A 23,734-nucleotide genomic window follows, 5' to 3' on the forward strand; every position below is an offset into this window, starting at 1 on the left:
TCAGGACATTCCAGGGTACTTTACAGTAATGAATCATACTGATAGGTGGTTAATTATGCAGTGTAGGAAATGGAGCAATAAATTTCCAGCCAGGAAGAGTCTACAGGTCATAACTACAAGCGATTCTGCAAATGCTGGAAATCTTCAGCAACACACACAAAATGGTGGAGGAACTCAGCAAGTCAGGAAGCATTAACGGAGCGAAATAAACATTCAGCATTTTGGGCTGAGACTCTTCATCATGTGAAGGGTCTCAGCCTGACATCAACTCCATAGCTGATGCCTGACTTAATGAGTTCCTCCAGCATTTTGTGTGTGTGTTGCTTAGGAGTCTACATGTAGCAGTGAAGAGGTAATCTGACTTAATAATGTTGATTGAAAGATAAATATGATGACTATTTCTGATCATCTTCAAATAATTCCATAAGGTCATTTGTGGCCCCCTGAGAAGGTCTTGGCTTAGCTTTTCATCTAAAGTTCAGCATCCATGGGTTTCTAACCCAGTCTCTGTACTTTCTTTGAAGAGTCAGCCTCATTTCCAGAGAGGCACCTAACCTGATAGCCTTCTGATTCAAGAGGTATAGTGCTATCTCTGAACCCAAAATGGCTTAGATTATCAGTTCATTTTTTAGCTGTCTCAGCTATAAGAGAGTCATTTAATTCAACAACAAAATTTGGCTTTTATTATCAGAAAGATATACCTAAATTAACAATGTAGAATATTTTCTGTTCAGGATATGTTTTGTTGATCTGCACTTACAGGAACCCCACGAAATTATAGTTCAGTATTGAAGCAGCTGCTGCAGAAAGGCCAATTGTGTGTATTTGAAAAGTAAAAAAAAAACGCAGATTCTGAAAAACAGAAATAATTATGGAAAGGCTCAACAAGTCAGGCAACATTTGTGGAGGGAGATGGTTGATGGTTTTTCATCAAAGCAAGGGGAACATAGAAAACAATCATATTGAGTTACAAAGAATAGGAATTATCTGTCAGACCAATGAGACTAAATGATAGAAGTGATGGTGGTGGTGCTAGCAGAGAGAGGATAGTGAAGTCTTGTCAATACATCCACTCTGCCTGAAGGAGAGATCATGCCTTGCCCAATTTCACTGGTCTCTATTTCCTTTGTGTTTTTGATAAAGCATTGACCCTCCTCGACACAGATCAAATATGATTAAAAAGCCCGTTGTCATTTATATCATTCACTCCCTCTTGGTTTTTACCCTGTCTTAGAATTTTACTTTGTTCTTAAAGAAATATTTTTAAAAATAGCCATGCCACATATAAAAACATACATCGTTTGGACATACATTACATTGTTTGCATCAATGACCAACACAGCCTGTTAAGTGTTGCAGTGCTTCCGGTGCTAACATATCGGGGCAACAACTTGCCAACCCTAACCTGTGCATCCTTTTGAGATGTGAGAAGAAACCCCTCCACTGGAGCACCCAGGGAAGTAAGTACAAACTCCTTTCAGACAGCAGCAGGAAGTGCACCCTGCCTGGTGATCACTGCTGCTACAAAGCATTGCGCTAATCGCTATCCTACTATGTTATAAGCACATTCTGCTCTTCTGAAAACACATCTGAATTTTTCTAATTCTGATTAAAAGTAATTCACCCGAGTTGTTAATTCTGTTTTACACTTCAAAGAAGCTACCTGACCTGCTGAGTAATTCCATAGGCCTCCTGTCTCATGATCCTCTCATATCCCTTTTGCCAATCAACTGTCCAGCTCTTGGCTCCATCACTCTCCCTCCTGTCTTCTCCTATCATTTCAGATCTCCCCCTCCCCCTCCCACTTTCATATCTCTTACTAGTTCTTCTTTCAGTTAGTCCTGACGAAAGGTCTCGGCCCGAAATGTTGACTGTACCTCTTCCTAGAGATGCTGCCTGGCCTGCTGCGTTCACCAGCAACTTTTATGTGTGTTGCTTGAAATTCCAGCATCTGCAGATTTCCTCGTGTTTGCACTTTTAATTCCACCATCTTCTGTTTTTATTACAGTCAGATGCAATTTGACCTGAAGTAGGTGGGGACATTTTCATCCCTTGCAGAACGGGAGGTAATCAGGCTGAGTAGATAAACTGCCCAGTAAAAGTTCCATCTAAGACTACCCAGTATGCCCTGGGTAGGATCCTCTTGTGTCATTTATACTTCTTAAGCCTTTTCTAAACATTAATCACTGAAAAATGGCCGTTATGACACTTAACTGTTGACATAGGAGCTCTCCAGATGGTGTTAATTGCTTGATGCTAAGGCCACTGCCCCAGAATCCAATATAATTTTTAGTAGTACATTCACTTACAGAGAACTGTTGGGATACAACAGAAAAAAATAGCTGAATAGAATCCTCCAAGGCTCAACACTTTAATCACTGTATTCACAAGCATGAAAAGCATTGAATGCTGATTTGAGAATATTGTGTAGGATAGACTGAGATCTGAATAGCTATTGCATCCATTCTGTTTCATTAATCAGGAAAAATGGCTTTCCAAAAAAACAAGTTTTCTTATTTATCTTCAGTTTACAAATGAAACATAATTGCCCGATTCCAATATGTATTTATTGCGAGCAAGAGGAAATCTGCAGGTGTTAGAAATCCAAGCAACACACACAAAGTGCTGGAGGAACTCAGCAGGCCAGACAGCATCTATGGAAAAGAGTACAGTCGGCGTTTCGGGCTGAAACCCTTCAGCAGGACTGGAGAGAAAAGCTGAGGAGTAGAGTTAAAAGGTGAGGTAGGGGAGGGAGAAACAGAAGGTGATAGGCGAAACCGGGAGGGGAAGGGGTGAAGCTGGGAAGTTGATTGGTGATAGAGATACAGGGCTGGAGAAGGGGGAATCTAACAGGAGAGGACAGAAGACCATGGAAGAAAGAAAATGGGGAGAACCAGAGCAGGCGATGGGCAGGCAAGGAGATAAGGTGAGAGAGGGAAGATAGGGAAAAGGGGATGGGGAATGGTGAAGGGGGAGTGGCGGGGGGTCATTACTAGAAGTTCGAGAAACCAATGTTCATGCCAGCAGGTTGGAGACTGCCCAAACGGAATATAAGGTGTTACCCTTCCAACCTGAGTCTGACCTCATCTGCCAGAAAAAAGCAGGATCTCCCAGTGACCACCCAATTTAATTTCACTTCCCATTCCCATTCTGATACGTCTATCCATGGCCTCCACTGTCACTCAGGTTGGAGAAACAACATCTTGTATTCCATTTGGGTAGCCTCCAACCTGCTTGCTTGAACATCGATTTCTTGAACTTCTGGTAATGCTCTCCACCCCCGTTCCCCGTTCCCCGTCCCCTTTTCCCTCTCTCACCATATCTCCTTGCCTGCCCATCACCTGCTCTGGTTCTCCTACCCTCTTTCTTCCATGGCCTTCTGTCTTCCATCAGATTCCACCTTCTGCTGCCCTTTATCTCTTTCATCAATCAACTTCCCAGCTCTTTACTTCACCCCTTCCCCTCTCCATTTCATGTATCACCTTGTTTCTCCCTCCCTCCCTTCCCCCATTCCCCCACCTTTTAGCTCTGACTCCTCATCTTTTTCTCTGCAGTCCTGCTGAAGGGTCTCAGCCTGAAGCATCATCTGTACTCTTTTCCGTTGATGCTGCCTGGCCTGCTGAGTTCCTTCAGCATTTTGTGTATTTTTATTCTTGTACTTTCCTCAACATTTATTATCTCTTGTAAAGTGTTGTTTCCCATTTTGTCATTAATGCAGTATCTTGGCATGTTTTAAAACATTGAGACCATTTAATAGAGAAAAATTCTGAACACTAATTTTATTATTGGCATATGTAGCCAACCACGCAAGCCATACTGTGCCTTTAAGTTTTGAACACCAGAGGGCAGCTGCAGACAGACAAAGAAATACCATCTCTGCCGCTGCTGGGTTTCTGCTTGCAACAGAAGATGCAATTCCTTTTGATTATCTTCATTAATATATCGGAAGTGGGAGGGACTTCTTGAGCAATGTTTTTACAAACTACTTATAACAACTTTTCCTCAGTAGTGATATCTCTGGAATCATGTGGAATTGTGCACTGCTATTATTGTATATCTATTTCCCAACCTATATATTAATCTCAAACAACAGGAATTCTGCAGCTGCTGGAAATTCAAGCAACACACATCAAAGTTGCTGGTGAACGCAGCAGGCCAGGCAGCATCTCTAGGAAGAGGTACAGTCGACGTTTCAGGCCGAGACCCTTCGTCAGGACTAACTGAAGGAAGAGTTAGTAAGAGATTTGAAAGTGGGAGGGGGAGGGGGAGATCCAAAATGATAGAAGACAGGAGGGGGAGGGATGGAGCCAAGAGCTGGACAGGTGATTGGCAAAAGGGATATGAGAGGATCATGGGACAGGAGGTCCGGGGAGAAAGACAAGGGAGGGGGAAATCCCAGAGGATGGGCAAGGGGTATAGTCAGAGGGACAGATGGAGAAAAAGGAGAGTGAGAGAAAGAATGTGTATAAGAATAAATAACGGATGGGGTACGAGGGGGAGGTGGGGCATTAGCGGAAGTTAGAGAAGTCGATGTTCATGCCATCAGGTTGGAGGCTACCCAGAGGGAATATAAGGTGTTGTTCCTCCATCCTGAGTGTGGCTTCATCTTTACAGTAGAGGAGGCCGTGGATAGGTAAGTCAGAATGGGAATGGGATGTGGAATTAAAATGTGTGGCCACTGGGAGATCCTGCTTTCTCTAGTAGACAGAGCGTAGGTGTTCAGCAAAGCGGTCACCCAGTCTGCGTCGGTCTCGCCAATATATAGAAGGCCACATCGGGAGCACCGGACGCAGTATATCACCCCAGCCGACTCACAGGTGAAGTGTCGCCTCACCTGGAAGGACTCTCTAGGGCCCTGAATGGTGGTAAGGGAGGAAGTGTAAGGGCATGTGTAGCACTTGTTCCGCTTACAAGGATAAGTGCCAGGAGGGAGATCAGTGGGGAGGGATGGGGGGGACGAATGGACAAGGGAGTCGCGTAGGGAGCAATCCCTGCGGAAAGCAGAGGAGGGAGGAGGGAAAGATGTGCTTAGTGGTGGGATCCCGTTAGAGGTGGTGGAAGTTACGGAGAATAATATGTTGGACCCAGAGGCTGGTGGGGTGGTAGGTGAGGACCAGGGGAACCCTATTCCTAGTGGGGTGGCGGGAGGATGGAGTGAGAGCAGATGTGCGTGAAATGGGGGAGATGCGTTTGAGAGCAGAGTTGATAGTGGAGGAAGGGAAGTCCCTTTCTTTAAAAAAGGAGGACATCTCCCTCGTCCTGGAATGAAAAGCCTCATCCTGAGAACAGATGCGGCGGAGACGGAGAAATTGCGAGAAGGGGATGGCATTTTTGCAAGAGACAGGGTGAGAAGAGGAATAGTCCAGATAGCTGTGAGAGTCAGTAGGCTTATAGTAGACATCAGTGGATAAGCTGTCTGCAGAGACAGAGACAGAAAGATCTAGAAAGGGGAGGGAGGTGTCGGAAATGGACCAGGTAAACTTGAGGGCAGGGTGAAAGTTGGAGGCAAAGTTAATAAAGTCAACGAGCTCAGCATGCGTGCAGGAAGCCCTTATATTTCGTCTGGGCAGCCTCCAACCAAATGGCATGAACATCGACTTCTCTAACTTCCGTTAATGCCCCACCTCCCCCTCGTACCCCATCCGTTATTTATTTTTATACACACATTCTTTCTCTCACTCTCCTTTTTCTCCCTCTGTCCCTCTGACTATACCCCTTGCCCATCCTCTGGGTTTTCCCCCCCTCCCCCTTTTCTTTCTCCCTGGGCCTCCTGTCCCATGATCCTCTCATATTCCTTTTGCCTATCACCTGTCCAGCTCTTGGCTCCATCCCTCCCCCTCCTGTCTTCTATCATTTTGGATCTCCCCTTCCCCTCCCACTTTCAAATCTCTTACTAACTCTTCCTTCAGTTAGTCCTGACGAAGGGTCTCAGCCTGAAACGTCGACTGTACCTCTTCCTAGAGATGCTGCCTGGCCTGCTGCGTTCACCAGCAACTTTGACCTATATATTAATCTACTTGTAGCTCTATAATCCATACAATCTGAATAACGTTTCAGATATTAAAACAGCATTAAAAGAAAAAAACACAATCTTTTAAATTACTAATTCTAACCTTTTCCTTACTTAATCTCACACCTATGTCATGAAAAGCCTTTACTATACATTGTAACATAACCTCTTGACAAATTAAGCTTGGTCACTACCATGCCATTTTATTCCTTCCAGGGTGCAGTCTTGTGCCTTAAATGGGTAAAGCAAGTCCTCGCTCAGAAGGATTTTTTTTATTAATAATATTCTTAAAAGACATTATTGCTGAATCAATTCATCTACCATTTTCCCATCCCCAATATGTTACCACAATTTGTAAACTAACTTAAGTCCAATGTGAAAGAAATCTGTAGCATATGTGTGATCTAATCAGAATTGCTCTCAATAATTATCTTCTAGCTTTTGTCAAGCAGAGGAATGTGTCCTCATGCTATGAAAGCTATAAGGTGTGCTGATGAAGGGTCTTGGTCCAAAATGTAGACTGTTTATTTATTTCCACAGATGGTGCCTGACCTGCTGAGTTCCTCCAGCATTTTGTGTGTGTTGCTCTGGATTTCCAGCATCTGCAGACTTTCTCATGTGAATGTGATACCTCCATTGATTTTCAGGGCTTATTGATTAACTCTGTTTATTCATCTTTCAACTCATGCTGGTTAGAGTTTACCGGTCAGAAATGACTCGAAAATCTGTAGGACTGTAAATAGTGAAGCCAGTACTTCATTTACAGCTAGCTCAGAATATTTTGGAAGTTTAGTTATAATATTGGTTGAATTTAAGGGCTGAACAGTACAGGTGTCATGGAACTTGAGTTATATAAATGTTGAGACTACAGATAGGCTAAACCAGGGGTTCCCAACCTTTTTTATGCCATGGACCAATACCATTAAGGAAGGGCTCCATGGACCCCAGGCTGAGGACCACTGGGCTTAAAGGTGTCATAACCATAGGGGTGTGGATTCATAGAATCAAAGGAGCACAAAGGGTTAGTCAGCATGGAAACAAGCCCTTCTCTCCAACACAGCAAATGGGCTTAGTTCCTTTCTGAACCAGGCCCATTTGCCTGCTTTGGGCCATTATCTGTCAATACCCTTCCCATCCATGAACCTGTCCAAATATCATTTAAACTTGGTAATTGTACCTGCTTCTCCTACTTCTGACAGCTCATTCCATATACTAACCACCTTCTGTGTGGAAAAGCATGCCACTCAGGTCCCCTTTTTATCTTTTCCCTCTCACCTTATACCTTTGTAGCTAGTTTTAGACTAGCTACAAAAGATCCCAGTAAAAGATTCTGACCATTCAACTTATCTCTTCCCCTCATGAAGTTTTAAACTTCCAAATATGGGGTCACCCCTCGGCTTCCTTTGCTCCAGGGAAAAGACTGTCCGAGTCTGTCCTGTCTCTCCTTCTAACTCGTGCTGTCCAGTCCCAGAAACATCTTTATGAATCTTTTCTGCACCCTTCTAAGTTAATCATGTCCTTCCTATACTTTGCTGGCTAGAACTGCACCTGGTATTCCGGGTGTAGACTCACTATCATTTTGGACATCCCAACTCTTGTACTCAGTGCATGGCCTTCTGATGAAGCCATCTTCTTTACCAATTTGACTACCCATGTTGCATTTTCAAAGAAGTACATACTTGTAACCTGTTGTTTCTTTGTTTTACAACACTGCTGAGGGCCCTATCATTCATTATGTGCACTCTGATCTGGTTTTAGTTGCAAATTGCATCACTGCCTTTGGTTTAAATTCCATCCACTATTCCTCTGCCTACTTTCATAGTTGATCTGGATCTGTTGTAGCCATAGATAACATTCTTCACTGTCCAAAGCACTGTGACTTTTGGTGTCAATCTGCAAACTCACTGGTCATTCCACCTACAATCTCATCCAGATCATTAATATGTATGACAAACAAGAAACGATAGGGATCGCTACTGTACACCACTGGTTGCAAGCCTCCAGTCCTCCCCTACCATCCTCTGACTCCTGCCACAAAGGCAAATTTGTTTCCAATTGGCTAGTTCATTCAGGATCCCACGTGATCTTATCTTCAATCCCTTTCTATCCTATGGTATCTTGTCAAAAACCTTGTTGAAGTCCATATGGACAATGTCTTCTTCCCTGCCCTTATCAATCTTTCTTCTTATTTAGATAGAGCACTAGCATTAGTTATTCTCCTAAGGATGCCAGTTCTTTGTGAACAAAAATACTGGCAAAAGGTTGCTAAGAATTAATTTCTCAAAGTTTCAGCATGTGTCCAAGATCACATCTGTCGTTAATTTTACAGATAAATTGAAGAAGAAAATTACAGCTGGAGTTTTGGTACTCATCTGTGAATAGTTTATATTTGAACAAAACAAAATATGATTTCTGCTTGTCCAAATATACGGGTGAACAAACCACAACCTGAGGGCAACCCTGGTTGAATTTCTATCTGGTGCTTACATTTCTTACTTGTGTTTCTTACTTGTTAGCCTGAATGTTTGGAGAATACTGGTTTGTACGGTATCGTTGGTGGATAAGTTAATAATCAAACGAGCGTGCTCACTTGTGTCAATACCAATAAAGGCATTACATGCACATTATGCTGACATGGAATATAATTTGTTGAGGATCCATTACAAAATCCTTTGTAGCATAACTAGAGAAAAAGAAGAGCATACCCCTGTGCCAACAGAGGGAAAGTCATGGGTGTGCATTTCTGAATTCTGTTATCTGCTTCCAGCATACAAGGTTTGGCTTTGGGATCATGATTTCTATTTTCACGTTTACTTCTCACACCAGAATATTTTGCTGTTTTAACATCACCAGGTATGGATTATGACTAACTTTCTAGCTCTGTCAAGGTTCTGTCAACTTTGACAAGGTTCCACACGGTAGGCTTATTCAGAAAGTCAGAAGACATGGGATCCAGGGAAGTTTCGCCAGGTGGATTCAGAATTGGCTTGCCTGCAGAAGGCAGAGGGTCATGGTGGAGGGAGTACATTCAGATAGGAGGATTGTGACTAGTGGTGTCCCACAAGGATCAGTTCTGAGACCTCTTCTTTTCGTGATGTTTATTAACGACCTGGATGTGGGGGTAGAAAGGTGGGTTGGCAAATTTGCAGATGACACAAAGGTTGATAGTGTTGTAGATAGTGTAGAGGATTGTCAAAGATTGCAGAGAGACATTGATAGGATGCAGAAGTGGGCTGAGAAATGGCAGATGGAGTTCAACCCGGAGAAGTGTGAGGTGGTACACTTTGGAAGGACAAACTCCAAGGCAGAGTACAAAGTAAATGGCAGGATACTTGGTAGTGTGGAGGAGCAGAGGGATCTGGGGGTACATGTCCACAGATACCTGAAAGTTGCTTCACAGGTGGATAGGGTAGTTAAGAAAGCTTATGGGGTGTTAGCTTTCATAAGTTGAGGGATAGAGTTTAAGAGTCGCGATGTAATGATGCAGCTCTATAAAACTCTGGTTAGGCCACACTTGGAGTACAATGTCCAGTTCTGGTCGCCTCACTATAGGAAGGATGTGGAAGTATTGGAAAGGGTACAGAGGAGATTTACCAGGATGCTGCCTGGTTTAGAGAGTATGGATTATGATCAGAGATTAAAGGAGCTAGGCCTTTACTCTTTGGAGGGAAGGAGGATGAGAGGAGACATGATAGAGTCATACAAGATATTAAGAGGAATAGATAGAGTGGATAGTCAGCGCCTCTTCCCCAGGGCACCACTGCTCAATACAAGAGGACATGGCTTTAAGGTAAGGGGTAGGAAGTTCAAGAGGGACATTAGAGGAAGGTTTTTTACTCAGAGAGTGGTTGGTGCGTGGAATGCGCTGCCTGAGTCAGTGGTGGAGGCAGACATACTAGTGAAATTTAAGAGACTACAAAACAAGTGTATGGAAGAATTTAAGGTGAGGGGGTTATATGGGAGGCAGAGTTTGAGGGTCAGCACAACATTGTGGGCCGAAGGGCCTGTACTATGCTGTACTATTCTGTGTTCTGTCATTTTTCTAATTGGGACAAACTTGTGAAAGATTTTTCAAACTTTTCAGCTGAGAATGTGATTTTTAAAAAATATGACCCAATAGGAAAGATGTATCTAAAACTTATAAAAGAGAAGTTCTAAGTTAGAGCTTTGAACTTTCATCACAAATAAAGGTGCATCCTTGTTGATTAAAGTGATGCATGTCTGAATATTATAACAAATGTTATTATTTTGAGAAATATAAGATGCTTACTGCCTAATTTACTAACTAGGTTACTGTTATGTATGTGCAGAGTGAGAAGGACAATGGAGTAGTAGAATTAAACATTTTTACTGATTCATGGTTTCAGTACGCAGTAGGCAACTTACAGTGCTAGAGTGACGAACTGTGCCCACCATGATGATACTGCACTCTTGAATGCCCGCGCAAAAAGAAGGAAGAAGAAAGAGCCTCCCATACGTAGTAGGAGGCCCAATCAATCCACCAGGCAATCAATCAGTCACATTCACATTCTTGCAATTGAACCAATATGGTTTTGATACCAGGCAGGAATAATGGATAGTATTTAGAAGTCAAAGTCAAGTTTATTGTCATATGCATTTGTACAGGTATGCATAGATACAATGAAAAACCTACTTGCAGCAGCATCACAGGCACATCGCATCATATAAAAATATTCACAAGAAAAATATAAGTTAAACATAAATTATATACAATCTTTTCAAGAAAAAACACGAATAAACATAGAAAGTTCCATGGTGCAAAGTGATCAAAGTGTTCATTATATTACTAAAGTAGTGATTAGTGTTGTACACGTTGATTCAAGAACCAAATGGTTGAAGGGGAGTAGCTGTTCTTGAACCTGGTATTTTTTTTATTCTGGTCAGTGCTTGAAATGATAATGGAGATGGCTATTGGTAATGTGTTAAGGCCAGAGTCAAATGCAGGTAAATAGTGTATGTATTTATTGTCGGTGGAGGAGAAAGGTATGTTAATTAAAATTTAACTAATAAGGAACACAATCCTAGATTAACTGCTCAAACAGCACTATGATGTGCAGATCCTGAAGTAAAGAGGAGATTTAAGTAGCAAATGTAAATACAGACACTACCCAAAAATGATATCCATATGAGGTCGGAGCTTGAGAATTTGATTCATTAGGATAGACAAGGTAAAAATGATCTTTGGTTCAGGAGTTTCCAAGAGCATTCAGATCAGTGTCTATGAATGACGGATTAATGACTCAATAGTTCAGGAGAGACAAACTGGAGTATCAAAGTACTGACCCATTCGTTTTGAAACATGAGCTGCTTGTGAGAAGGGGAAATACTCTGAACAAGTTTATCATGTTGTCCTCCTTGGTTTTGGAATTTGAATGTTATCTAAAATAGCAATGTAAGACAAAATTTTAAACAAATAATATTGGAAAAACTAATTTATTAAAAGTAGAATAATCTCCAGATCCTATCTAACACTGGCACATTAACAAAAGTAAATGAATAAATTGTTGACACAGACATTCCAAAACTTACTTCAATCAAGGGTTCCCAATGGAATGTCACTTCATCTTTAAGGAACATAAGTGAGGTAATTGCAGGACTAATAGGTGGTAGATTATGTTCTTACCTTTCAACATATTTAGTATGTAAATAACTAGAAGCTGATCAAAGACACTGGCATGTTTTAAACAGTACACATAGCCCAATGAAAATAAGCAATTTTTTTTTCAGGTGCTCGCGATCATGATAAAGAAAAAAAATTTCTATGGATATTTTCATATGAACTTCCTCTTGACCAGAGAGTCCATGCAAAAAACATTAATTATTGTTAACTATTAATAAATTGACTGGTTTTGGAATTGAAAGTTACAGATGGCCTTCGAGCATGGAATTGTTAAGAGACAGAAAGTGGAGATTAGAGATGATCAGGCTAATATACTGTATGCATACTTTGATAATAAATGTACTTTGAATCTTTGATTGGTACTCAAAATGGCAAAATATACCTGTGATATAGCTCAGTATTATGGTATGAGGCTGTAATTTTTCACTGCATCAATTAATGACTTGGATGAAGGAAATGAGGGAGATATATATTTAAATTTGTTGATGGCCTTTCATGAGGTGGCACAATAACTAATGCAGATGGAACATTAATAGGTTATGAGAGGGCTCCATTATCACAAATGGAGTTTGATTTTTGGTGCTGTTTGTTGAACCTGAAAGTGTTGGAACAGAAATGTTTCTCAATGGTACAAGGATGGAAGCTAGATGAGCAGGAACATTTAAGTGTGTGGCTATTGAAATCAATAAAATATAGAGGAATAGTGCTTTGAATGAATTCAAAAGGCTACTAAAGTTTCAAGACAAGTAGAATAGAATGGGGTGGACATCATGGTCTCACAGTTTAGAGCTCTGATCACAGGCCATCTGGATGTCTTGGGGAGGGTGTCCTGTTATTGAGGGGGGGCAGTGCAGACATGCCAGAATGAATACAAGCCTTCATGTTAAATATGTGGATTCACATGGACTAGGTCTGTATTCCCTAGGACGTAGAAACTCAATGCCTGATTTTAGATGAGATCATCAAAAAGATAAAATAGTATTTTGGATAAATTCAGAGAAACTACTCATTCTAATGGAAAAGTCCTGAAACAAAATTTGAGTGAGCCCAATCAGGAATGGCTTCTTCATATGTGAGAATAAAAATCTAGAAACCAAGTCCTATGAAAGTTCTTGAGCTCACATCAATTAAATCTTCAGAAAGAGATGGAGTATAGATTGCCCATGATCTCATTGAATGGGAAAACAGGTACAGAATTCGGAAGCCTTGCTCCTGTTTCTATTTTTCTGTATTCCCTCGGAAGCAATCATTACAGACAAAGCTGTTACAAATTCGAAAGCAGGATGATACTTTAGTAAAAGTTCCAGTTTGAAGTTAAGATACCAAGTATTTCTGAATTGGTATTGTAAAATCCAAGAACTATACGGTTATATTAGATATACAGCATACAGAAATAGTTATTTATAAGATGGCATTCCTGGCCTTGAAAGATAATTTTTAGCAATTATGTCTTATATAAATGAAAATGTAAGAGCTATGAATTAGATGCATTGGCTGAGAATTTCCTGTTGCCTGTAGCTAGATTTGCTTTTTACTTAATGGTGACACACACTGACCAGCAAGGATGTGGTCCGGAAAGAAATAATTAATTGCAGATGAACCCATTTAGCATCCAGAATTCGTATTTCTTTTAATTTATTCAATGAACATTTACAGCACCCTGCAGACACACTTAATCAAAAGGTAATAACCGCAAACGATCCTCAATTTCCTCAGATGCTTTTGCTTTTTAGTGGTGCCGTGAAAACCTCAGAGAAATTGTCAGTTCAATGCAATGTGTTTTGCCTCTCTGGGAAAATGGTCATCTGCTCCTGCTTGTACTATGCATTTTTAAGAAACCTTGTTGTTTGTTTAGTTTTGCAAGTTAATTATCCTTCATTCCAATTTTGTTTTCAGTTGATAACTGGTCAGTTGGGTGCATCATGGGAGAGATGATCAGAGGCGCTGTGTTGTTCCCTGGCACTGATCGTATCCTTCCTAGCAACCTTTTGACCTACAGTGATAGATTCCTGACAGTAATGCTTAAGGTTTCTCTGTACTAGTTACTTTGTGGTGCAGCAAAAGTTTGCTGCCATTGCATTTTTGGACAGTATTGTACTTGAGCCTTTTGCTATGCGTTATTTTTAGCTGTAAGACAAAAGCAAACATAAATGATTAATAATATTTGCAACTAGTGATTAGTTTACTGGCTAAATAATAATTTGATACTCAAGCATCATGATGCACACTTATTCCTGTGTTTGTTTGTCATGTAATAATGTAGTATATCCATAAATAGCAACCAAATAGGGATAGCCAGTCATGGATCCAGTTGTCTTACTCAAGTCTTATGCAAAATAATAACATTAAATAGCAACCATAAATGAGGATTCATTGATCCATAATAATCTTTTACTCTTTTTAAGTAACAGATATTTTTTTACTCTTTTTATGGAAATGAAATCAAAAATGAACTGAAAGGTGTAAGTAACAAGGAGTGGAACAGCATTTGGGTGGCATTGTAATTTGGATGAAAAGTATTTGGCTGTTTGCTGCACCCAAGTGATTTTATTTTCTCTTGATATTAAACAGGGTGATGTAAGACTGGATCCTGATTCCTCATCACTTATGTTTACAGTCAAGGACTGGATCCTGATTCCTCATCACTTATGTTTACAGTCATACTCAAGATTTCCAGAAAGACATTTTGGTAAAGTCCTAGAGCAAACAGGTAGTTAAGTTGAAAACTGAAGGATTCAGGGAAAATTTGGAGGACTGATAAGAATTTGGCTGAAAAGCAAGCTAGCGGTTCGTGCAGCACTGTTACAGCTCAGGCTTTGTGGAGTTCAGTTCTAGCACCATTCTGTAAGGAGTCTCTGTATGTCCTGTGTGTGAATGAACAGGCCAGATTAAAGGTTGATAAGATTTAATGTAGACAAGTTTAAAGTGAATCACATCAGAAATAAATAACAGTTGACTTGTATTCTGTGAGTAGTTTTTTAAGTATGCAAACTTAAAATGGTTGATTAAAGGCTCCCTTTTTTAATGAGTAACAGCCCGACCAGTTTGGAACACCCTTGTAACAACATTTGTGCTAAAGTAATGGCATAATGCTTCATAAAATAATTTTCTAATTTGCATTGTATGGTCCCCTTTCAAAAAAGTGTCACAATATGTCGGCCTAAAGCCATACATCTGAACAAATCACTTTACTGAAAATTATTTTCACCATGTGTAAGAAAACTAAATTATCAGACAAGATGAGAATCGGAACCATAATCAGATTTAATATCACTAGTGTATGTCGTGAAATTTGTTTTTTGCAGCAGTAGTACATTGAAAATCATAATAACAAAAAACTATAAATTACATTAAGTATATATAAAAAAACTTAAATAAGTAATGCAAAAAGAATGGAGAAAAAAATAATGAGGTATTGTTTATGGATTCATTGTCCATTTAGAAATCTGATGGCAGAGGGGAAGAAGCTGTTCCTGAAATGCTGAGTGTGTATCTTTAGGCTCCTGTACCACTTCCTTGATGGTGGCAATGTGAAGAGAGCATGTCCTGGATGATGAGATCCTTAATGATGAATGCTGCCTTTTTGAAGCATTGCCTTCTGAAGGTGTCCTGGATGCTGGGGAGGCTGGTGCTCATGATGGAGCTGGCTGAGTTTATAACTCTGCAGCTTTTCTTGATGCTGTGCAGTGGCCCCTCCATACCAGAAGGTGATGCAACCAGATAGCATGCTCTCCATAGTACATCGCAGAAATTTGTGGGAGTCTGTGATGACATACCAAACTTCTAACAAAATATAGCCACCGTTGTGCCTTCTTTGTAATTGCATCAATATGTTGGGCCCAGGAAAGATCTTCAGAGATGTTGACACCGGGAACTTGAAACTGCTCACAATTTCCACTGCTGATCCCTCAGTAAAGACTAATATGTTTTCCCTTGACTTGCCCTTCTTGGCTAGAGTAGTATTTCTTCAAGTTTAAAAAGTTAATGAGTGATCTAGTTGTGTTTAAGATTTATTAAAGGTTTTGAGCAGAATTAGTGAAAATTGTATTTCTTAATGCAATTAGGCAAAGCATATAAAGACGTTATCAGGAAATGTTTCTTACAGAAATCTTTACCATTTTCCCCAAAATATTAGTGAGGCAACATGGGTTGAACAACACAAACTAAGGTTAATAAGCTTGTAGCTGGTTTTACAGGTCTGAAAATGTTTCTTTTTCTCCTCTGGAGTGGTACGTGATCCAATTGCAGCACACTGGAAATTTGATGAAGCATATCTGGTGATGAATTGCAACAGGCAGAATTTCTGCACCAGAAGTACATAAAACTATGTCATTGATATGCAGTGCTTCTTTTGGAGCATTGCCTGGGAAAATGGCCCATGTTGTTCCAAGACTGTCACTGTGTTCACTGGAATATTCTTATTTCAATGCTCCCACTCCAGGGTAGGAATCAATCAGAGAAATTATTCATGTTCTCTGTGTTGGGTTACCCCCACCACACATCCCCACAAACTCCATTCATAATAGTATCTACCAACTCACCGTTCACCCCTTTGAATCTCTAAATGACTTACCCTGCATATATCGTCTGCCCTCTTGAGCCCCTAAGTGAAGACAAGTTCCGTCCCTCTTTACACAATGAGCCAATTCACCGTCTCCCACCCTGATGGCCAAAAGGAAGACGAATTGAGTCTCCAACCACAGTCTTTGTCAACACCCCCCCCCCGCCCCCAAGTTCTGTTGCACCCATTTCAGGATGTTGTGTTTTCCTTTCATCATTCTGTAGCACACAGAAGAAAATGTGCTCCAGAGTTGGTTCTCATGGGCCACTCAGGTTTGCAGTGGCAAGTCCACCGTAAGAACAATCACTGGCTGTCCCATAACAACTGTACAACACATATTTAAAAAGTCCACAACGATGCTGGCCTTGCATTGTTGTTAGGCAAGACTGGCTATGGGCTAAGGTGGGTACATGGAGTGAAGAAACAGACAAACCTTAATTTTATCAAGAGACGGAGAAATTTAAGATACTGTTCATGGTTTTTATTTTTAAAAAAACAAAACGTGTAGTATAATCTTTTATTAAAACCTATATCACACTTCTCATAGTTACCAGCACTACTAGTTTAATTCTAGGTCAGAATATATATACGTGAATTTATACTGGAATTTATCTATAAGTATACATATAAATGAATGATTTATTGATTCTGGATTACATATAAGAAAATTATTTTCTCAATTTAATTCGCTGAAAATTACTATGTCAGCATTGCAAAGGCCATTTGAGTACATACGTTCCAGTGTGCATGATAATCTAGCTCAAAGTATAATCTTGCTGACAAGAGTAACTCAGATACCAAATGTTCCTTTCTGGCGATTAGGATTGCTTTCAGAGTGACAAAGATCTTCAGGTTTTGCAAATGACCTTTTTGTGATTCTTTGCACATTTTCTTGACTTCCTACAAAAAGCAAAAACAAATCAGATACTTAACAAGCCTGGTCTTCTTTGTTTTACAGAAGTATTCATTTCCAGCTCATTAAAGCACTCCGCTGGTATTCAAATTGTTAAATGTAATTTGTCTCACAGAACTTCTCCATGTATTGTTATAGCCAGAAAACCGTCTGCAGTGGCTTTTCCTTCTGATGGACCATTGATGGTAGAGTTCTCTTGAGGATCAACCGTTAAACCAATTTCTCATCTACATACTGGCTTTCTGAACATGATCTGAAACTCAGCACTATTTGAGGGATCTGGGAATACAGATACAAAATTCCCTAGAAGTGTCGTCACAGGTAGATAGGGTTGTAAAGAGAGCTTTTGGTACATTGGCCTTTATTAATCAAAGTATTGAGTTATAAGAACTGGAATATTATGATGAAGTTGTATAAGGCATTGGTGAGGCCGAATCTGGAGTATTGTGTTCAATTTTGGTCACCAAATTACAGGAAGGATATAAATAAGGTTGAAAGAGTGCAGAGAAGGTTTACAAGGATGTTGCCGGGACTTGAGAAACTCACAGAGAAAGGTTGAATAGGTTAGGACTTTATTCCCTGGAGCGTAGAAGAATGAGGGGAGATTTGATAGAGGTATATAAAATTATGATGGGTATAGATAGAGTGAATGCAAGCAGGCTTTTTCCACTGAGGCAAGGGGAGAAAAAAACCAGAGGACATGGGTTAAGGGTGAGGGGGGAAAAGTTTAAGGGGAACATTAGGGGGGGCTTCTTCACACAGAGAGTGGTGGGAGTATGGAATGAGCTGCCAGACGAGGTGGTAAATGTGGGTTCTTTTTTAACATTTAAGAATAAATTGGACAGATACATGGATGGGAGGTGTATGGAGGGATATGGTCCATGTGCAGGTCAGTGGTACTAGGCAGAAAATGGTTCGGCACAGCCAAGGAGGACCAAAGGGCCTGTTTCTGTGCTGTAGTTTCTATGGTTCTATGGTTCTATATTCCACATGTAAGAAAATGACACCCAACCCATTGCTATACTGCCATAGTGGAATGTCAGCAATCAAGTACTAAGTAAACAGAAATTACTTCTTACTGGGGAAGCTGAGATTATTATTTACAGATTTTGATATTAACTCTATGCACTAGATATCATTTTTATGTCCTTTGTTGGTTATTGTCTGAAGCTGAATAAAACTGTACAGCCACTTTACCAAATTGAACTATTGACTCTACATTCTCAAAGAAAAACTGTCAGCAAGTCAGGTAATATCTGCGGAAAGAGAAGTAGTTAAAAGTTTCAGGTCCACAATCTGTCACCAGAACTGAGGAAGAAAAGAAATGAGTTGGTTTTAGATAGCGGAGAAAATGGGGAGAAAGATGGGTGGAAGAAAGGAATTATCTCCAATAGGGTGTGATAATGTGATTTAATATTGCAGTTAGAGTCAGATTAAGCTTCCTTGTCTGAACTCCTGAATGTTTGCAGTATTTTCTGTTTTTATTCCTCATGCTCGATTACTCCAACTCCTCTGCTTAAAATTTATTTTCTTTTCACCCCAGGCTGATTATTCCAATGATTTTTTGACTGGTCTCCTCTCTTATATCTTTTAGAAATAAGAGCTCATCCAAAGCAAAGGTGTCCATTATTCTGATCCTGTTCCATTTAAAGTTCAGGTTCATTGTTATCAAGGGCATACATATAGGATATAAATACTTTTAAAATTAGGTTTATTATAGCAGCAGCACAGTGCAAATATTGAATCATCTTAAACTTTCAGCCAAAACTTATGCAGTTGCTGGTATTCATGGATCTTGCAATTCCTCAAATGCTTCCATTCAGATCTTTCAGCTTTTTGCTGCTTGCCTATTCTTTGAGAAATCTTTATTCTAATTCTCGCTGACTGCATTTTGTTGCTTTCAGTCAGCAGATGCTCAGCTGTTGAGGGTTGAAGCTCCCGTAAACCTCTCTGTCTCAGTACCCCCTTGTTCTTCTTTAAACTCACTGAAAAATTCCCTTTGGCCAAGCTTTTGATTGTCTTTTGATGTGATATGTAGTCACTTATACTTGTACAGGTTGTGAAGAGCATTGCTGTGCCTTATTAGGTTTGCAGAAGTACAGATTATTTTTAAAATTTCACTGGAACAATCATTGCAGATTGTGCTGGAATTTCATAGAATACTATTTCACCATCCCAAAAGAGAAAAAGGTACAAACCTTAAGGTGAAAAATCTTTCTGGTTTCATCCGGGTTTAATTTCAGATTTAATTTGGAGAAGGAAGTCTGAGAATTGGAGCGGGAGTGCAGCGGGAGTCATTTTGATTTTTTTCTTCTTATCATTGAAGTTAGGAGAGGCTGGACTGCGCAGGCGTGTGACGTTGGGCAGTGAAGCGTGGAAGATTTAAAAGGTCAGAAATCCTGATTTGGGTTTAATTCAGAGAAGGAAGTCTGAGAATCAGAGCGGGAGTGCGGCAGGAGCCATTTTGATTTTTTCTTATCATTGGAGTTAAGAGAGGCGGGACTGCACAGGCGTGTGACGTCGGGCAGTGAAGTGCAGAAGATTTAAAAGGAACACAGCCTTATACAGCGGGCAGCGTCGTTTTGCGGGCGGCGGAGTAAGCCAAGAGCAGAGTGAAGGCTTAAGGGCTTAGGTGGAAACGGGAGAGGCAAAGTAGGTTTAGTTTTCAATTTTTTCTGTTATTTGAGGAAAGGGGGAAGTATGAGTGTGAGGGCAGCTTCTTGTGCTCTGTATTGGATGTGGGAGGTTCTGGAGACTCCTAGCCTCCTGGACGTCCACATCTGCGCCAGGTGCACCGAGCTGCAGCTCCTAAAGGACCATGTTAGGGAACTGGAGCTGCAGCTCGATGACTTTCGTCTGATCAGGGAGAGTGAGGAGTTGATAGAGAGGAGTTACAGCCAGGTGGTCACACCAGGGCCACAGGAGGCAGACAAGTGGGTCACGGTTAGGAGGGAGAAGGGGAAGAGTCAGGTACTAGTGAGTACCCCAGTGGCTGTGCCCCTTGACAATAAGTACTCCTGTTTGAGTACTGTTGGGGGGGGGGGGAACAGCTTACCTGGGGGAAGCAACAGTGGGCCACCGGCACAGAGTTCGGCCCTGTAGCTCAGAAGAGTAGGGAAAGAAAGAGGAGGGCAGTAGTAATAGGGGACTCGATAGTTAGGGGATCAGATAGGCAATTCTGTGGACGCAGTCAGGAGACCCGGATAGTAGTTTGCCTCCCTGGTGCCAGGGTCCGGGATGTTTCTGATCGTGTCCAAGATATCCTGAAGTGGGAGGGTGAGGAGCCAGAGGTTGTGGTACATATAGGTACCAATGACATAGGTAGGAAAAGGGAAGAGGTTCTGAAAGGAGAATATAGGGAGTTAGGAAGGGAGTTGAGAAGAAAGACTGCAAAGGTAGTAATCTCGGGCTTACTGCCTCTGCCACGCGACAGTGAGAGTAAGAATGCAATGAGGTGGAGGATAAATGCGTGGCTGAGGGATTGGAGCAGGGGGCAGGGATTCAAGTTTCTGGATCATTGGGACCTCTTTTAGCGCAGGTGTGACCTGTATTAAAAGGACGGGTTGCACTTGAATCCTAGGGGAACCAACATCCTGGCGGGGAGATTTGTGAGGGCTACTGGGGAGACTTTAAACTAGAATGGTTGGCGGGTTGGAATCAAATTGAAGAGACTAGGAGAGAGGAGGTTAGTTCACAAATAGAGAAAGCTAGTAGACAGTGTGTGAGGGAGGATAGGCAGGGGACAGAGAACGGGAGTACTCAGACCGAAGATGTAGGGGAGAAGGAAGAAAAAGATAACAAAGTTGTTTGCACCATTAGGGATAAACAGAGAGCAAGAGGTGGAGAGTTTCTTAAATGCATCTATTTTAATGCTAGGAGCATTGTAAGAAAGGTGAATGAGCTTAGAGCATGGAAATATGGTGTTGTAGCTATTAGTGAACCATGGTTGCAGGAGGGGTGTGATTGGCAATTAAATATTCCTGGATTTCGTTGCTTCAGGGGTGATAGAATCGGAGGGGCAAGAGGGGGAGGTGTTGCATTACTTGTCAGAGAAAATATTACAGCGGTGCTCTGGCAGGTAGAATAGAGGACTTGTCTAGGGAGGCGACTTGGGTGGAATTGAGGAATGGGAAAGGTGTAGTAATGCTTATAGGGGTGTATTATAGACCACCTAATGGGGAGTGAGAATTGGAGGAGCAAATTTTAAGGAGATAGCAGATATTTGTAGTAAGCACAAGGTTGTGATGTGGGAGATTTTAATTTTTCACACATAGACTGGGAAGCCCATTCTGTAAAAGGGCTGGATAGTTTGGAGTTTGTAAAATGTGTGCAGGATAGTTTTTTGCAGCAATACATAGAGGTACCAACTAGAGAAGGGGTAGTGTTGGATCTCCTGTTAGGGAATGAGATAGGTCAGGTGACGGAGGTATGTGTTGGGGAGCACTTCGGGTCCAGTGATCACAATGCCATTAGTTTCAATATAATTATGGAGAAGGATAGATCTGGACCCAGGGTTGAGATTTTTGGTTAGAGAAAGGCTAACTTTGAGGAGATGCGAAAGGATTTAGAAGGAGTGGATTGGGACAATTTGTTTATGGGAAGGATATAATAGAGGTCATATAAAGGTGAAATTTTGAGGGTACAGAATCTTTATGTTCCTGTTAGGTTGAAAGGAAAGGTTAAGAGTTTGAGAGAGCCATGGTTTTCAAGGATATTGGAAACTTGGCTTGGAAAAAGAGAGAGATCTACAATAAATATAGGCAGCTTGGAGTAAATGAGGTGCTCGAGGAATATAAAGAATGTAAAAAGAATCTTAAGGAAGAAATTAGAAAAGCTAAAAGAAGATGTGAGGTTGCTTTGGCAAGTAAGGTGAAAATAAATCCCAAGGGTTTCTACAGTTATATTAATAGCAAAAGGATAGTGAGGGATAAAATTGGCCCCTTAGGCTACGTCCACACTACGCCGGATAATTTTGAAAACGCCGGTTTCGAGTAAAAACGACAGGCGTCCACACTATGTGTTTTTCAAAATATCTGTGTCCACATTAGAATGGATATTTGGGCGAATCTCCTCCTACTGGACATGCGCAGGACACACAGAAAACAAGCGAAGAGGAAGCGGTATACTTAGTGCGCGTTTGTCCAGTTACAGAGTAGAAAAACTTGAAAGGAATTGCTCTTGGCTCTCCCGCAGGAGGACTTAAAACTAAAAAAAACAAATACTGGAGCGTATGGAGGCAACCGACAGGGAATTCATGGACCGTATGACCCAGCTGACGCCGAACATTGAAAAACTGACTAACTCTGTTGCATTAATAAAGCACCTTGTTAAATGTATAAAACATGACTGCATCAGTGTTATCTTGTATTTCCAAACAATGTTACATTAGGCTGTTAAACATCTATTGTCAGAAAAGTACTTGCATAAGTAGGGAAACCACCTTGGTTCTTGGTTCTTGATCCTCCAAAATATTCCACATGGAACTTAAACTGGAGGTGGCGGAGGGTGTTTTCTGTCCTTACCTTCATACAAGCAAGGACAGAAAACAGGGCAAAGTGAGTATACTTATCTATTCAGTAAGCTATGGGTTGAAGTATTTGGTGAGTACATTTCTAACTCTTCTGGCCTCAGTCTCGTTGTCATCTGTTCTGAAATTGTTAGGTTCTGCGAAGCACAGAATCAAATATGGCTGTGATGATTGTACGCTCTAAACAATAAAGTAGTAATAATAAGAATAAGAATAATAAGAAGAAAACAATGAAATGCCATTTGTTCCGGCACGTCATGACAGCGGTTTTAAAAAGCTCCGGTTACCCCGTACACACTGCAAAAGATATTAGGCATTTTCAGATTTATTCACTCTGGAGACCGTTTCTGAAAATCTCCATTTTCGGGGGATAAAAGTGCTGTTTCAGTGTGGACAGAAGGTCAAAACAAAGAGAAAAAGCTTCGTTTTCAAAATTATCCGGCGTAGCCTTAGAGAATCAGAGTGGACGGCTATGTGCGGAGCCAAAAGAGATGTCGAAGATTTTGAACAATTTCTTTTCTTCGGTATTCACTAAGGAGAAGGATATTGAATTATGTAAGGTAAGGGAACCAAGTAGAGTAGTAATGGAAACTATGATGATTAAAGAAGAGGTAGTACTGGCGTTTTTAAGGAATATAAAAGTGGATAAGTCTCCGGGTCCTGACAGGATATTCCCTAGGACCTTGAGGGAAGTTGGTGTAGAATTAGCAGGGGCTCTGACAGAAATATTTCAAATGTCATTAGAAATGGGGATGGTGCCGGAGAATTGGCGTATTGCTCATGTTGTTCCATTGTTTAAAAAGGGTTCTAAGAGTAAACCTAGCAATTATCGGCCTATGAGTTTGACGTCAGTGGTGGGTAAATTGATGGAAAGTATTCTTAGAGATGGTATATATAATTATCTGGATAGACAGGGTCTGATTAGGAACAGTCAACATGGATTTGTGCGTGGAAGGTCATGTTTGACAAATCTTATTGAATTTTTTGAAGAGGTTACTAGGAAAGTTAACGAGGGTAAAGTGGTGGATATTGTCTGTATGGACTTCAGTAAGGCCTTTGACAAGGTTCCACTTGGAAGGTTA

The 23,734-nt window shown here is 40.9% G+C and overlaps 1 protein-coding gene across 6 annotated transcripts in view; it reads left to right on the forward strand.

Annotated features, from left to right (window-relative positions):
• Nucleotides 1-23,734, forward strand: part of mapk10 (mitogen-activated protein kinase 10) — a 236,772-nt gene that overhangs the window by 161,482 nt on the left and 51,556 nt on the right. For 2 of the 6 annotated variants that reach the window (XM_063043509.1, XM_063043513.1), the window contains exon 8: nt 13,548-13,619. The exons of the other annotated variants lie outside the window; for them this stretch is intronic. In XM_063043509.1, coding sequence (XP_062899579.1) covers nt 13,548-13,619 — 72 coding nt within the window. The remainder of the gene's footprint in view (nt 1-13,547; nt 13,620-23,734) is intronic. 6 annotated transcript variants of the gene reach the window in all.

Source organism: Mobula hypostoma, chromosome 3 (assembly GCF_963921235.1).
Source record: "Mobula hypostoma chromosome 3, sMobHyp1.1, whole genome shotgun sequence".
Taxonomy (NCBI): domain Eukaryota; kingdom Metazoa; phylum Chordata; class Chondrichthyes; order Myliobatiformes; family Myliobatidae; genus Mobula; species Mobula hypostoma.